Raw genomic sequence first — 13,710 nt, 5'->3', positions numbered from 1 at the left:
TTTAAGTGGCAATTTTCAATTTCCCTTCCCGCATAACGACCCACGTCTCGTCTCAGCACACGCCACGGGAGGATCTGTAAGGCCTGGAGCACCTTATCATCGTCCGGTTATTGATTAGTTTCCGATTGTCGCTCGAAAGCGCCGAACGCTTGCACTTTCTTATGCTGCGAGTTACGGTTGAATTGGCACGAAACAAGCAACGGCTCACATGGGTCGGCAGCCGGCAGGTCCGGAACGCAGGATTCAATATTTGAAGTGCTGGTGAGTGCGGACAGCGGTGACAGCGTGTGCGATAATAGCAGTGCAAACTTGGAAGTTTGAAGAGATGTAATAGGGAAGATCAACAAGCCAAAGCCCGGTACGACGACGACCACGACAAGGACACACACACCCTCCACGGTGAGGAGTTAAAGTGGACGTGTGCCTTCACAACACGGACGAGGATGATGGGCGGTGAGACAAATCCCGAAGCGGGCGTTTACGGACCGGAAGAGTGTGACATCTGTCGGCCGGATAGTAACGCCGATCAGTCCCACGACACCGAGGGCGATTATATTGCGCTCAAGAAATGGGAGCTGGGCTTTCTGAGGGTAAGCGACTAGATTTCGGTGGTGCATCTCGAGCCCTGTGTCACGTCCACACGGTCAATTACATTGCAGCGCGAGTGCGTGAATCTGGGACTGGAGACGTTCTACCTTAAGTACATGGAGCGGGTACAACGCAGCTATCTGTCGATATTTGTGGTGCTTCAAACGTTCGTCAGTATCTCGCATGTGATCGTCATCGTGACCGGAAAGCCGGTAAGTACACACAACAATGTCTGGTAACGCCATGGCAAGATTTGGTGGCGCCCCGTCACTCATCCATTCGGTCGGTCGAGGCAGAGACCGCTGTCACTGCGGGATCAATTCATCTCCCATCAATCGTCCGCTCGAAGTAGGTCTTTGCTGGCTTTACCGTGGTCAAGGATTCGTTTCAAAAGTGACTGGAAAAACACTCCCCCTGCAAACATCCCCCTCTCTAGCCCCCGGGCTCCTATCTGAAGCCGTTTAGGGTGAAGATGACAATAATTTTAATTGATGGTGATAACGCACCACGGTGCATTGTTGTGTTGCTTACTTCGGAAGCGCTCGATATCGGTGTCGCCCGCACGACCGACCGGCTGGCGATGATGTTGATGTTGATGTCCGAATCGTATCGCGATAATGAACAACTAGGCGCTACCGCCGCTGGTAGCGAACTCTGCATCGGCTGATTTACTGAATCACGCTGTTTGTATCGGATGAATCGGTGTACGGCATGTCGGAGCGATTCATCGCGCGGGATTAAACTCTCCGTCTCCCAACTGCCTCTAGCATCCGACGGCGGCCATTCATCCGGATCTGATCTGCTACCTGTTCGGGATTCTCATCGTGTGGATATCGCTGTTTGCCGCCTTCAAGGAGGGTCTCGTAAAGGCCTACCCTTGGGTGCCGTACGTTTCTTCGAGCATCGCCGTCATCACGATGATCATTACCGATCTGACGATTCCGCTGTACCATGCGGTCGTCACCTTCATCAACCCACCGCTTAGGCCTTCCTACGCCAGCCATACCATTCTGGCGATCTACATATTTCTACCGCTGAGCGAAAACGTCCACGGCATCATACTGGGTAGCGCAACGTCCCTCTGCTATCTGATCGTGATGACGCTGATCACGTACCGGCTGGAGGACGATACCGCATTGAAGGTGATCACCGAGCTGATCTACTTCATCTGCTTGAATCTGTTTGGATTATACTTTCGGCTCATCAACGAGGTGGCCATAAGGCGCACGTTTCTCGATCGCCGTGAGCTTGTCGAGGGTAATCTGCTGTTGAAGTTTGCCCGCAACCAAGAGGTGCGTGACGCAGTAGAATAAGCCGGGATGTTTGCAACACTGGTACATTTCCCCTCTTATCTTTCGCAGAAAGAGCTTCTGCTCAGCATCCTACCCGAGCATACGGCCGAATTGATGGAGAAGGACATACGCGCGATGATAGAGAAAATGCTCAACGATCAACACAACGCCAATCAAACGATCAACACACAAAAGTAGGCCACAACTTCGAAAAGCATACCAAACTTTGAGGATAATTCGTCATGTTTTCTTGCTTTCGTTTCTCTCGCTGCAGCTTCTTCCGAACAGGGACTCAATGGCGATCTATAAAGTAAGTGTAAAGCGACGCGCAGACGGGACCAAGCCCAACACAATCCCCACAATGATCAATCCCTTCCGCTCGCAGCAAACTGTACGTACAGAAGCACACCAACGTGACGATTCTGTATGCAGATGTGGTCAACTACACGCACATGACAACCCAACTGCCTGTCCGCACCCTAGTAGACGTGCTGCACGAGCTGTTCGTCAAGTTTGATGAAGCATCCAAGGAGTTTAACGTGCTGCGGATCAAGTTCCTGGGCGATTGCTACTACTGCGTCTCCGGTGTGCCGGTGCGCAACAAGTATCACGCGAAAAGCTGCGTCAACTTGGGCCTGCGCATGATCAAGGACATACGGGATGTGCGAATGTCGCGCGACCTCAACATCGACATGCGGATTGGCATCCACAGTGGGAGCATCATCTCCGGCGTGATTGGAGCGTGCAAGTGGCAGTACGATATCTGGTCGAAGGACGTTATCATTGCCAACAAGATGGAATCCACGGGAGAAGCTGGGTAAGCGAGACCTGTTGCCCGTTGACCTGTCCTTCTAACTACCTGCGTGTTCCGTTCCACTTCGTCAGCAAAGTTCACGTTACGATGCAAACGCTGGAGCTGCTCGATGGTGAGTACATCTTCGAGGAAGGCACACAACAGGCCAAGGAAGATCCGATTCTCGTGAAGCACAACATACAGACGTTCCTGATCGTTCCGCAGCCAGGCTACGACGATAGTTCGGTAGGTCTGCTTGGGGCGCTCTCGCAGCGAAATTCGCTCACTCATCACGACACGGTAGTTCTTTAACGTTCAAGAGCCCGGCCCGAGCAGCCGCATGTCCAGCGGGGTGAAACGGAAAACCATCAAAAAGGAACGCAATCTGGTGACGCGAAACTTTATGCAAAACTCCATGGAACAGTTTCGGGAAATCATGAAATTGACGAACGTTGAAATGGCCTACGAGCTGGAGCGGATGCCCATCGGAAGATTTCAGTCAGTACAATGAATGTCCCTCGAACAAGTCAGTGGATGTCTTCTAACCGCCCTGCTTTCCATTCATTAATCTGTCACAGGTTCAACAAACTGTTCTCGTCCTACAAAACCTACATCCAGGAACCTTCCCAAACGGTATCGACGAGATCGGCCGAGGGAGGGCCACGTCGCAGCAGCGAGGAAGACACCAACCGGCTCGACAACATGTCGCCATTTTTCATGTGCTTCGAAAACAAACGCTGGGAGCTGACGTACCTGCAGGAGCCGGATCTAATGCTCAAGTACAGCGTGCTGATGAGCTTCATCGTGTTCGTGTGCATCCTGCTGATACAGATCCTTAACGAAGCTTCGGGCATGTACTTCTGGCTGCTGAACGGGTTGTCTGGCGCACTGCTGCTCGCGTTCATACCCATCACGTGGTTCAAGAAGGTGTGGGACGTCTACACACCGTACTCGATAGATGATTTGCTGCGTGTCCGCAAACCTCAATCGCGGTTGATGCGAATATTCTACGATTTCTCCAACGACATCATGAGCAACTACGTTATACGGACGGTGATCTATCTGATTACGATCGCGCTACTGGTGGTGTGCTCTATGATGTATCTGATCGAGTGTAATTACGATCTGCTGGAGGCGCAAACGACAACTAGCGAGGCAACTCCAGCGGGTAATGACAGTCTTGCAAGCTTACTGCAAGAAAACCGAGGACCGTTCGATATGTCACGCAAAAGTTTCTGCACAAATCCATGGGTAAGTGAATGAAAGTGTAGGCGAATCGTAGGAGATGAGGTACATGTGAGTTTCACCTTCCAGTCCGTCACGCAGTGTCTTACGTTAGCGATCGGGATGGCCTTCCTGTTCCTGCGGATACACTTTCTACTAAAGGCCACCGTCGGTCTTCTCATCTTCTTCTGCTACTGTTGGGCGATCTTTGACGAGCTGTACTATTACTTCGACAGCAGTGCAAGCATGAACCCTGGCCTCGATCCAAAAGCTTCCCATCTGATGCTAATTCTGTTCATCGTGATCATATTTCACTGGATCGATCGGCAGTCGGAGTACATTGCACGGACAGATTACAAGTGAGTGTCCATTGTTGTCATTAACGCACGATCTCTAACGGTTATATTTCCACAGCTGGAAGCAACAGCTGCTGAAGCAAAAGGAGGAAGCCGAAGTAACGAAGCAGACGAACAAAATCCTTGTGGAAAACATTTTGCCGACGCATGTGGCCGAGATCTACATAAATCGACAGTTAAAGAACGAGTTCTACAACGAGGAGTACGAAAACGTGGCCGTCATGTTTGCCACCATCACGAACATGGAGGTAAACACGGACATCTCCGTGGAGAATGAGAAAAGTGTTCTGAAGGTGCTGAACGAGATTATCTGCGATTTCGACGAACGACTGCAGTACTTTGATGGGTACCTGAAGGTGGAGAAGATAAAGGTCGCCGGTTGGACGTACATGGCGGCCTGCGGGCTCGATCCGGGCAGGTGCGATTCGTCCTCGTCGCTCAGCGGCTATCGTTCTGTCTCGGGGATGACCCGTACCTCGCTCATGACAAACGGCCGACGTAGCCTGAATCCGCGCACCTCGGTAGAGGTCACACACAAGGCCAGCACGAGCACGCGGAGCAATTCCAGCAGCAGCCGGCAGAGCAACAACGTCACGATCGTGATGGCCGAGTTTGCGCTCGAGCTCATGCGAGTGTTGCGCGACTTTAGCAACGAAAATTTCAAACAAACCAGCCCAGGATTGCTGCGGGTCGGCATATCCCACGGCAAGGTGATGGCCGGTGTCGTAGGTTCCAGCAAACCGCTGTACGACATCTGGGGAAACGCGGTCAACATGGCGTCGCGGATGGACTCAACCGGACGCCCCGGCCGTATACAGGTGACCAAGGAAAGTGCGGAAGTGCTGCAAAGCTACGGCTATCAGTGTGACTATCGGGGTGAAATTTTCGTCAAGGGTCGTGGGAAAATCCCTACATACTTTCTTAAAATAAGCGACGATTTGAAGTTCCTCAAAAAGTCTTGCTCACCCAGCGTTGGGAATGAGCCCACCGAGCATATAACGACGAAGCTTTAGGGAAAAACATATTTATCAACACTTCCTGTACCTACCAGAATATCAGCTGTAAATATAGTCGCTAACACAGACCACGCAATCTGCACCAATCATACCTATCTCGAGTGGTCCAAATTTGTTGTGTAAGTTGAACAGTCAAAAAATCACAATATCTTAAAAAAGGTGCATTTTCTATTTCTTTACTAGAAATAATGTAAACTAACACAAACGACAAATAAACCAAAATAAAATCACAACGAATTATTTGAATTTTAAATTCGAACCTTTGAGTGTGCACTGTAAACGCAATGAAGCAAAAATGCCAACGAAGCTTCCAACGTCAAATTGTGCCGGAGGAATAAATATTTTCAAGCGTTAATTACAAAGAAAAGCATACAAGTGATAGCTTAGCTGCAACAAAAAGGCATTTTGGTAGTGCCTACTCTACCGGTAGTCTAGAGAAAATTGTTTATCACAAAGCACAGCAAGAGCAACAGAGCCACAGTTTGTTAAGCCGGCTCGGACAAAAGCCTTTCCCCCAGAACGATGGCAGTGCAACAGAACGAAAATGAAGAAAAGATCAACGTCCGTGATCGGCTTGTGGATAACGTGCTGGATCTAAGTCTGATGAACATTTCTAAAGTGCCCGTGCAAGAAATCGTGAGTATGGTGGCCAATGCTCGAAGCTCAATCGCTCAATGATTGCATCGATTGATTGTAGAAACCGCTACGTCGTGCCACTGTGCTGGATCTTTCCAGCAATCGCATCACTATCATCGAGGTAAGTAACACAGAAAACCCGTGTCCAAACCGTTCCGCGCACTTATTAACCAACATCTTGTATTGCAGAGTAATTTTACCGACCTCACGCAACTGACCCAGATCGACCTCTCCAAAAACCGCATCACCTCGATCTGCGACGATTTCGGTCTGCTAACGAACCTGCGACGCTTGGATTTGTACAAGAACCAAATCACGAAGCTGCCGCTTACGTTTGGTCGGCTGAAGAACCTCAAGTATCTTGACCTGAAGGAGAACCCACTTAATCCAACCTTTAAAAAGCTCATCGGAACATGTAGCGATACCAGCGATTGCCTAGTGGCTGCTTCACGTGCCGTGGATTTCATGAAGCAGGTCGAACGGCGTGTGGTGGACGACCGAGCCAAGGAGCGAAAGATGCGCGGAGAAAAGCAGCCGGAAAAACAAAATCTGGAACAGAAAAATGGTGCGGAGGACGTGGAAAGCCCGGCAGTCGATGAGCAAAAGGTTGAAAAAGCGAAACGCAGACGAAAGCAGACGGCCTCCCAAGCGGAGTGTTCTAATGCTAGTCAGCCCAAAACGAAGTCTAAAGCAGGAACGAAATCATCCGGTCAGGTTGCGGACTCGCCAGGGGGGCTGCGACACTCCTTTCTATTTTGGCTGTCGATGTTAGTATTGCTGGTTGGTTCGTATATGCTCTTTGGGAAGTATTACGACGTGTTGCCAATGATGACGCAGGATGGAACGTTCCGGGAAGCACGTGAAACCATTCTCGAAGAATACATCAAATAACGGCCCCGGGTTCTCAATATTGTGCACTTATTAAATAAACCTAGAGCAAATCCTCGTGGTACGAGAGACCTTTGAAAAGCCTATATTTTTGACTATGCCCGTGTGTATTCCATACATTTATAAAATGTTGAATAGAATGATCACTTGTATTGTACAAGCCGCTTATCTTACACAATGCAGTTTGAGCGCTGTTTGGCACGCGTGTCGTGTTTTTAAAACTGAGCTTCGGCTCAACAAATAAGGCACATTAAACCTTTTACGCTGCAAATTTTCCTGGTCATGCTCTGGTGGGCTGGCATGTCATGGCAAGGAGGGAATCAAGTAGAGTAGGCCGGACACAGCATCCCAAATAGTGATGAACTTAAGACAAACCAACTCAAGCATGTCTCAAAATGGTAACAAAGATAAATATATTGAAACGTAATTTAATGCTCTAAAACATGCACTGAGCAAGTTAAGGAACATTTATAATTAAATAATTTAGAAGTATAACTCATTACTACAATCAGTACATTGAACAATTTAAGGAACATCTAACCCCGATTTCATATTTGAGGTTATGATTATATGAAAAAAATATCCAGCGTCTTTTAAGTTAAAATTGCATGCTTACGATGGTAATGATGGCAAATTTAGCATCCTCCAAACTCTTCACTTTCAAGTAGTTTAAAAATTTTGCCCTTAACGGCAATCCTTTTTTTCTCGTGAAACTTCTGTAGCGTTGTAGCCACATACACGCCAAAAGCCGAAAGAGAAGGTAAGCAGTCTGAAGTGTGTAGCTGCGGATTGCCAAACGAATGCTGATTGACCGGTGTTGAAATGTTCATAGGTTGTGTTTGCATTGATGATTCCGAAGCTGCTTTCGGTGTGCTGATGCACATGACTGGTTTTACAGGATTACTGGAGGAACTGGAAACACCCAGAGCAACCGGTTGTTGCTTGTTGGATTCAACAAAACTTATCGTCGTCTTGTCGTCGTCCACAGCGTTTCGACGTGATCTTTTTTGTGGTGCTGGCTGCTGGTTAATGTCGCTTACCTGTTGCTCTCGGTGTGAGGTGATGTTCTGCGCTTGTGTTGCATGCGCTTCATGTTTCATCGGTTCTACGATAATGCAATCCTCTGCATCTTCCAATGGCTCCCACGAGCCAGAAGATAGACATAGACGAGTTCTTCCTTTTTCCGGAACATAATATCTTGGCACGTTCCAACAGCGGGAAAATGTCCTTTTCAACAAAAGCCATTTCTGCCAGCTTCGGGGTGATGGGGAGCATTTTCTTTGCTTCAATATAAACGGCATACTCTTCAAGCCTTTTCAGCCAGATTTCATGGCATCGTTTAACTGTGTGAGAGGAACATTGAGCAGCGTGGACAGCATGAATGGGCGTTGCATTCGTTGAAAGAACCATTATAACTTACCCGTAAACCTCATCTGCCTGGCCACTTCCCTCCAGGATTTTTCAATTTTCTCCGATTCTAGTGGCTCGCTTAAATCGTATAAGCACGTTTGTTCCTGGATCTGCTGAATGAATTTAGTCATGTTGAATATTTCTGCTTCGCAATTGCACAGCCACTTTTGTTCGTTCAACGAATTTGCCCTCCTTATTGTTTGACAACAGATTTAGATGATCGTTTACACCAAAGTGTATGGAGATTAGGTGGCCCCGTCGCATACAGTTTTTGAAACACGAAAACAATATTTTTGATTTTGACCAAACGCATGAAAAAAATACGTTGTTTTGCTACGTAGACGAGATAGAATAGAATTATTTCGAGCACAAGGGTTTGCAAAGCAATGTTTTTCACCAGTTTCACTCGGCAAAGTCAGGCATTTGAATATGCCCATAAAAATAGCCAATGAGACCAACTAATCTTCATACACCTTGATACAGAAATGTTTGTTTTCGAAATCACCTTATGAAAAAATGACAAAAAAGTCACAAGCAACAAAATAGCCATAGAAAATGGCTGAGCTTGCAATGTTGTGCGATAAACTTGTTATAACAAAAATTCGGCAATGGGCATCAAATCCTAGTACAATAAATCCAGATAGGTTGTTTGGTTGGAGAGGTCAAACACGAATGTGCAGTGTCGTCAGTGCAAACATCCGTACGCCACTGTAAAATTCGAACATTCGCTCATTTTCGAAATTGTGCATACTTTTCGCACACCGCGTATTTCGGGAACTGCCTGTAATTTTTTTTTTCGTACCGTCGAGCATACTCAACCTGTGTAGCAAAAGAACCAGTGCAGATATTTTACACCGCTTGTTTGCGGTAAAATTGTTTACAAAGTTGTGCAAGTGAATCGTTGAGTGGTACAAAATCAGTTGTGTGCTGCTGGTTAGTGCCTGATCCGTGCAGCGTAAAGTGGTGAAGCAAAATCTGTGACCGATTGCAGTTTATCCTAATTTTTCGTGAATGTATCGGATCTTTCTAACGGAAGCGTATGCCGCTAAACTTACACACGCAATTCAGGTAAGAGCTAACTTCTTTTCTACGAGAATAGAATATCATGCACGCAACGATGATGTTGCTAAAGATGAGTGTGGACAAACGAGTGCATTATTCATCACGAAACGAAGGTGGCAGTCAACATTTTTTTTCTTGTCACCGAGGCATTTTCGGGGTTCTGATCTCATAAAGTACCGGTTGGCTGCTTTTTTCCCCGTTTTGGCTGTGGTGTGTGTGCATGTATCGAAAGCTATCGCCACGTGGTTTCGTCTGCCGGTACCGGTTCGATGAAAAGAAAGACAAACCACCACCATACCAGCGGCGCAACAAAGAAACAAGTCCGTTAGAAAAGGATAACACGCACACACGCAGCGAGAGAGCGAGAGACAATTTGAGAGTGAGAGTGTGTGTGAGAAATTGTACGGAGAGCGAGTATCCGGTAACGTAAATTCGAGGCCGTCCAAAACCGGGCCGGAAAATGTGTGTACGACCATGCTTGCGTGGTTCCACAATCTCCTCCGCTGGTCGTTAGTACTTTTGAATGAAATTGTACGCACCATGTGGGTGCTCCATACCGCGGACCTGTTCGTTATCTGGGCATGTTTTCTTTATCATCGATTATCGAGAAATGAGGGAATTTCTAGAAATATGCCGGATCTTACTTCCTGTCATTGAACATCCAAGCTGACGTAATGGGTTTTTCGTTTGCAGAAAACAAAGCGAACAGGAATAGTTTCGATGCTTACCCATCACCATCAGCTCAGGTGTCTAGGTGTAAACTTTACGTCGTGCGTGTCCGAACGGCATGGTCTGTGATTCTTAGCAAGATCAAGTCCAACGTAAACCAAACTGCTGCAACTGGTACATGGAAAGTAAATTGTAAGGCTTCCACTTCATGAAAGTGGCCACGCGAGAAGAGAGAACGCGAAAATGGACTTCTTGTTTACAGTTCGCCGCCGCCAATTCACTTTACTACGGCAGGTTCTTCATTTCGGGGCACTGTTTGTTGGTGAGAGAATGGAAGGCAAATCCCCCGAATGGGTCGATACTGGTAGAGTCGTACGGAGTCCGAATGGAGCCCAAAGTTTTCCTTTCTCGTTCGTTGGATCCCTGCCGACGGATTACCGCCCACTGGGCGGGGTGAGTCGTGTGGGCGACGAATTTCCCTAGACGCGCTTTGGTCCTACGCAAACTGCTACACGCGGACGTGTACTGGACACGGTTTCGATGACGCAATCGACAATGAGGTGCGTTGGAAAAACAAGGGAAACAAGGTCAGTCCAGCGGAAACACGCATGAAAACAACGCGACACGCGAGTTTTCCCATGTTGGCGATGAAGCATTGACATTGTTGCTGAAATATCTAAGGATACATCAAGCTATCAGCAAATGTTGTAATTCTTGGTCATTTTGTTTAGGCTGAATGATTTTGGGATGATGCAGAGCATACACAATGTAACGTATATTCCCCTACACGTTGGCAACCGTTATCGCAACTGAGGAACGAATCCGTGTAGCAAAAGTGGAATGAAGCCAATTTTCCGCGGCACACAACCCGTCCGAGCTGCAATTTTCTTCGCCTACTCACTTCTTCCGAACCACTTTTGGGAAGCGCCACGATGGGGAAAACCGCTAACACCAATCGGATCCGATCTCCTTTCGGAAGCCTCTTTTCGAACGCACCACTGCTATCATTTGATTCACGTGCCATGAGGTGAGGCGAATTGCCTGTGCCTACTGTACTGTGGGTTTTTTTTAATCCAACTCCCAGTGAGTGCTAAAGAGCTAAAAAGAGATACGAAATGGAAGGCATTGGTGATACCTCTGAATCAGCGGGAGATTGGTAGAAAATGTACAGTTTTCTCTTATCGCTTCCGAATCGTAGCAATGGGAAATAATCGCGACCAGTTTTCCAAGAGGTGTATACAGACAGCTGCGATCAGTTGGATGAATCCACATTTAGAATGATCTTTCCTCCCCATCCTCTTCTGAATCCTTTTTCAACTTGTGACGAAGAACCAGCCGAGACATTCCTTGCACCGTAAACGCACGTGCGTCGGCTAATGGTTATGCTGTTTCGAGGAGAATTTCATCCTAAACGACAGAAGAAGAGTCTGCGGCACTAGGGGGTTTTGCTTTCGCCAAAAAAAAAGCTGTCTCACGCTTGAAACATCCCAAAGTGACCGAGTTTTGATTTGCTCGGTTGTGTTTGCTGGTTGCCCGTTGGTACGCTTCTACACACGCGACTGATTTATTTTTAGGCCCGACCTCGTGCGTTGCAATGGCATCGAAAAAACGCATCGCTTGTTTAAAACAGCGACAAGCAGATAGAAATAAACGGCGGGTGCGTTACAATTTTCACTCTTTATTTGGCCAGAAATTTGCTTTTAAAAGTCACCAACTTATTCGTTAGTATAGCATGCCACGATTTTGCTGATTGATCATCCACAGCACCCTGTGTGTTGGTGGTGGTTCTCAAAAGGGAATGGAGGTGGAGGAGGTTTTCCTTTCGTTGATTGAGCTGTGTTCGGGGAGGAGACGCGGGCGAGGAAAGGTGGGAAAAGGTATTACTTTACCAATGGTAGAAAATTAGCCTGATGCAATGATGATTCAGTGTTGACGAAGAAAATGCAGCATGCTCTGCTACGGTCTCCCGCCCATAAGCCGCCGGTTCAAAAGAGAAGAAAAACTCGCCGAAGAGAGGGCGATTAATGCTAGCCGGCACAAAAAGGTGGGTGGCAGACAGATAGAGAATGTGAGCAGAAGGAAACGAGATAGAAAAGGACAGCGCGAGACGAATAGAGTCTCTAATTCTCTTTTGCTCGCGTTTTTCCTTGAAGGTTTGAGCATGGAAAGAGCACGAATGTTGCCGTCTAGGCCGGTACTGTGACGTCTAGCAGGGGGAGAGAGAACCCTGCACTGTACATACCTGTGTGTTCCAACATGCTATGTTTGCTACAATCGCAGCAACCCGAAATGCTCGAAACATATGCAAACGCAAACGCTTCGGGCACAGAGTTTCTCTCATTCCTGGGGAAGAATTTCCTATCGTTTCCTATTCGCTGAACTTCCCATTCGCTGATCAACGCCGCACGGCTCCGGGGGTTTTCGTACGACGCGTCCAGGCCCAAGTGAAAGGAAGGAACACACTCCACCACTGTTCGCAGTGAAAGAGTTTCGCGATTTCTGCTGAGGTTCAAGGTTTGCGTTTGACGAGTGTATAAAACCACTAACTCGGTCAGCCGAAAAAACCAGTATTCTGTGAGCGTGAGATCGGGTCGTTAGACAGACGCCTAGAGAAGTCAAGCGATCCGACAGCAATCGATCTTTCGGTCCTGTGGCCTGGCCTGGTTTGTGCTAAAGTGATTGTTTGGTCCATTTGCGATTCAACAAGATCGAAGTAGTGTGCCGAGGTAAGCAAACTGGGTGATGTGAAGTTGATCGAGAAGGTTAGTTCCTGTAACGTGTCCAGTGGGAAGTTACAGTTGCTAACCTTCCTCAGGATCAGTTACAATTGGACAGACTATTGACAGCTCTCGGACTGCACGAGGCAGTCAAATTTGTGGAACCAATTATCGGACGTGGCACCTAGAGGGTGGTTCATCAATAGGCAACAGAAAGAAGAGCACGTTTGTGTGAGGCGTCGTGTAACAACAACGGGTGAAATGTCTTGGTGACACCCAGCTTTGTATTATTTGCCCAGCGATTTATGTTTGTCTCGTGACAAACGGATGCTCAAAAAAGGTGATAAACAAACAAATGCATTGTATAGTCAGTCCGACGATTGTTAAGCTAAATCCATCTGCTGCCCGGGTGAGCAGCTTTTGCTACAAAGGAAAGGGCGCGCTCTACTTCCTAGGCGTGACCTTTCTCCCATTTCCATTCATTGTGTGCTGTTGTGATTTCGCACAAGTTACCCATTCCGTCCGGTACAGTGAGTTAAGGCAGTATTTAACGAGCGCCGCCGTGACTTCGTGCTCAAACAACCCTTCTGCATGCGGTAGACGGTATCGATCGGTTGGTCACGCGGCCGGCGACAGCGAGAATGTAGCGATTTCGCGCCAGAAGTCTCACACCATCGACTTTATCCTGTCACCATGGCAACTGCCGCGTCGATCGCACACGGCAGCTAAGATGCATTGCAGTTAGTGCACGCTCCACAATAACTGGCAGCTGTGTACTTACTGGCGCCTTTGGCGATCTCCCCTTTTCCCATCCCTTATTGATCGATTTTTATTTGATTTTAACATCCGCTTCCTTCTTCTCCCGTTGGTTCCGATGACGTCTGGCGTCTGTTTCCATTGGAAAGACAAGCGGCTGTATATTACAGCGTTGCAAGATGCTTAGAATCGATGGTGGTTCCTATTTAGCAATGCAAAGTGGAAGAATAGGCTTATTTGTTTAGCGACTAGTGCACGTCCCACAACCTTCTGCAGTGGGTGCCGGATGGAAGGGAGCCGAAG

General features: G+C 47.7%; 2 protein-coding genes and 1 long non-coding RNA gene across 3 annotated transcripts; 2 read left to right on the top strand and 1 right to left on the bottom strand.

Moving 5' to 3' along the window:
• The first annotated feature begins 99 nt into the window (after window positions 1–99).
• Window positions 100–5,522, top strand: LOC118512060 (adenylate cyclase type 2). Its single transcript, XM_036055920.1, has 11 exons — window positions 100–590; window positions 660–800; window positions 1,356–1,880; window positions 1,950–2,074; window positions 2,155–2,190; window positions 2,266–2,697; window positions 2,766–2,919; window positions 2,978–3,171; window positions 3,252–3,924; window positions 3,988–4,256; window positions 4,312–5,522. The coding sequence occupies exons 1-11, from the start codon at window positions 444–446 to the stop codon at window positions 5,264–5,266; spliced, it is 3,651 nt and encodes a 1,216-aa protein (XP_035911813.1). The 5' UTR covers window positions 100–443; the 3' UTR covers window positions 5,267–5,522.
• Window positions 5,523–5,565: 43 nt separating this feature from the next.
• On the top strand, window positions 5,566–7,235 carry LOC118512101 (leucine-rich repeat-containing protein 59). Its single transcript, XM_036056073.1, has 3 exons — window positions 5,566–5,905; window positions 5,967–6,026; window positions 6,095–7,235. The coding sequence occupies exons 1-3, from the start codon at window positions 5,792–5,794 to the stop codon at window positions 6,794–6,796; spliced, it is 876 nt and encodes a 291-aa protein (XP_035911966.1). The 5' UTR covers window positions 5,566–5,791; the 3' UTR covers window positions 6,797–7,235.
• LOC118512123 lies at window positions 6,849–8,436 on the bottom strand. The gene is made up of 2 exons (XR_004906243.1): window positions 8,214–8,436; window positions 6,849–8,136 (listed from the first exon to the last, which is right to left on the bottom strand). It is a non-coding gene; the product is annotated as an uncharacterized LOC118512123 (long non-coding RNA).
• Between the last annotated feature and the right edge of the window lie 5,274 nt (window positions 8,437–13,710).

This window comes from Anopheles stephensi, chromosome 3 (genome assembly GCF_013141755.1).
Source record: "Anopheles stephensi strain Indian chromosome 3, UCI_ANSTEP_V1.0, whole genome shotgun sequence".
In the NCBI taxonomy this organism is placed as follows: Eukaryota; Metazoa; Arthropoda; class Insecta; order Diptera; family Culicidae; genus Anopheles; species Anopheles stephensi.
Note: the sequence above shows the minus strand (reverse complement) of the source record. Positions and strands in the feature narration are given on the sequence as shown.

Excerpts from the sequence above, each read along its gene's own strand:
- LOC118512060 (XM_036055920.1), top strand. The coding sequence starts at position 444 with ATGATGGGCGGTGAGACAAATCCCGAAGCGGGCGTTTACGGACCGGAA. Across the intron at positions 801-1,355 it reads TCATCGTGACCGGAAAGCCG|CATCCGACGGCGGCCATTCA; the intron begins GTAAGTACACAC and ends AACTGCCTCTAG. Across the intron at positions 2,920-2,977 it reads CAGGCTACGACGATAGTTCG|TTCTTTAACGTTCAAGAGCC; the intron begins GTAGGTCTGCTT and ends ACGACACGGTAG.
- LOC118512101 (XM_036056073.1), top strand. The coding sequence starts at position 5,792 with ATGGCAGTGCAACAGAACGAAAATGAAGAAAAGATCAACGTCCGTGAT. Across the intron at positions 5,906-5,966 it reads AAGTGCCCGTGCAAGAAATC|AAACCGCTACGTCGTGCCAC; the intron begins GTGAGTATGGTG and ends GATTGATTGTAG. Across the intron at positions 6,027-6,094 it reads ATCGCATCACTATCATCGAG|AGTAATTTTACCGACCTCAC; the intron begins GTAAGTAACACA and ends CTTGTATTGCAG.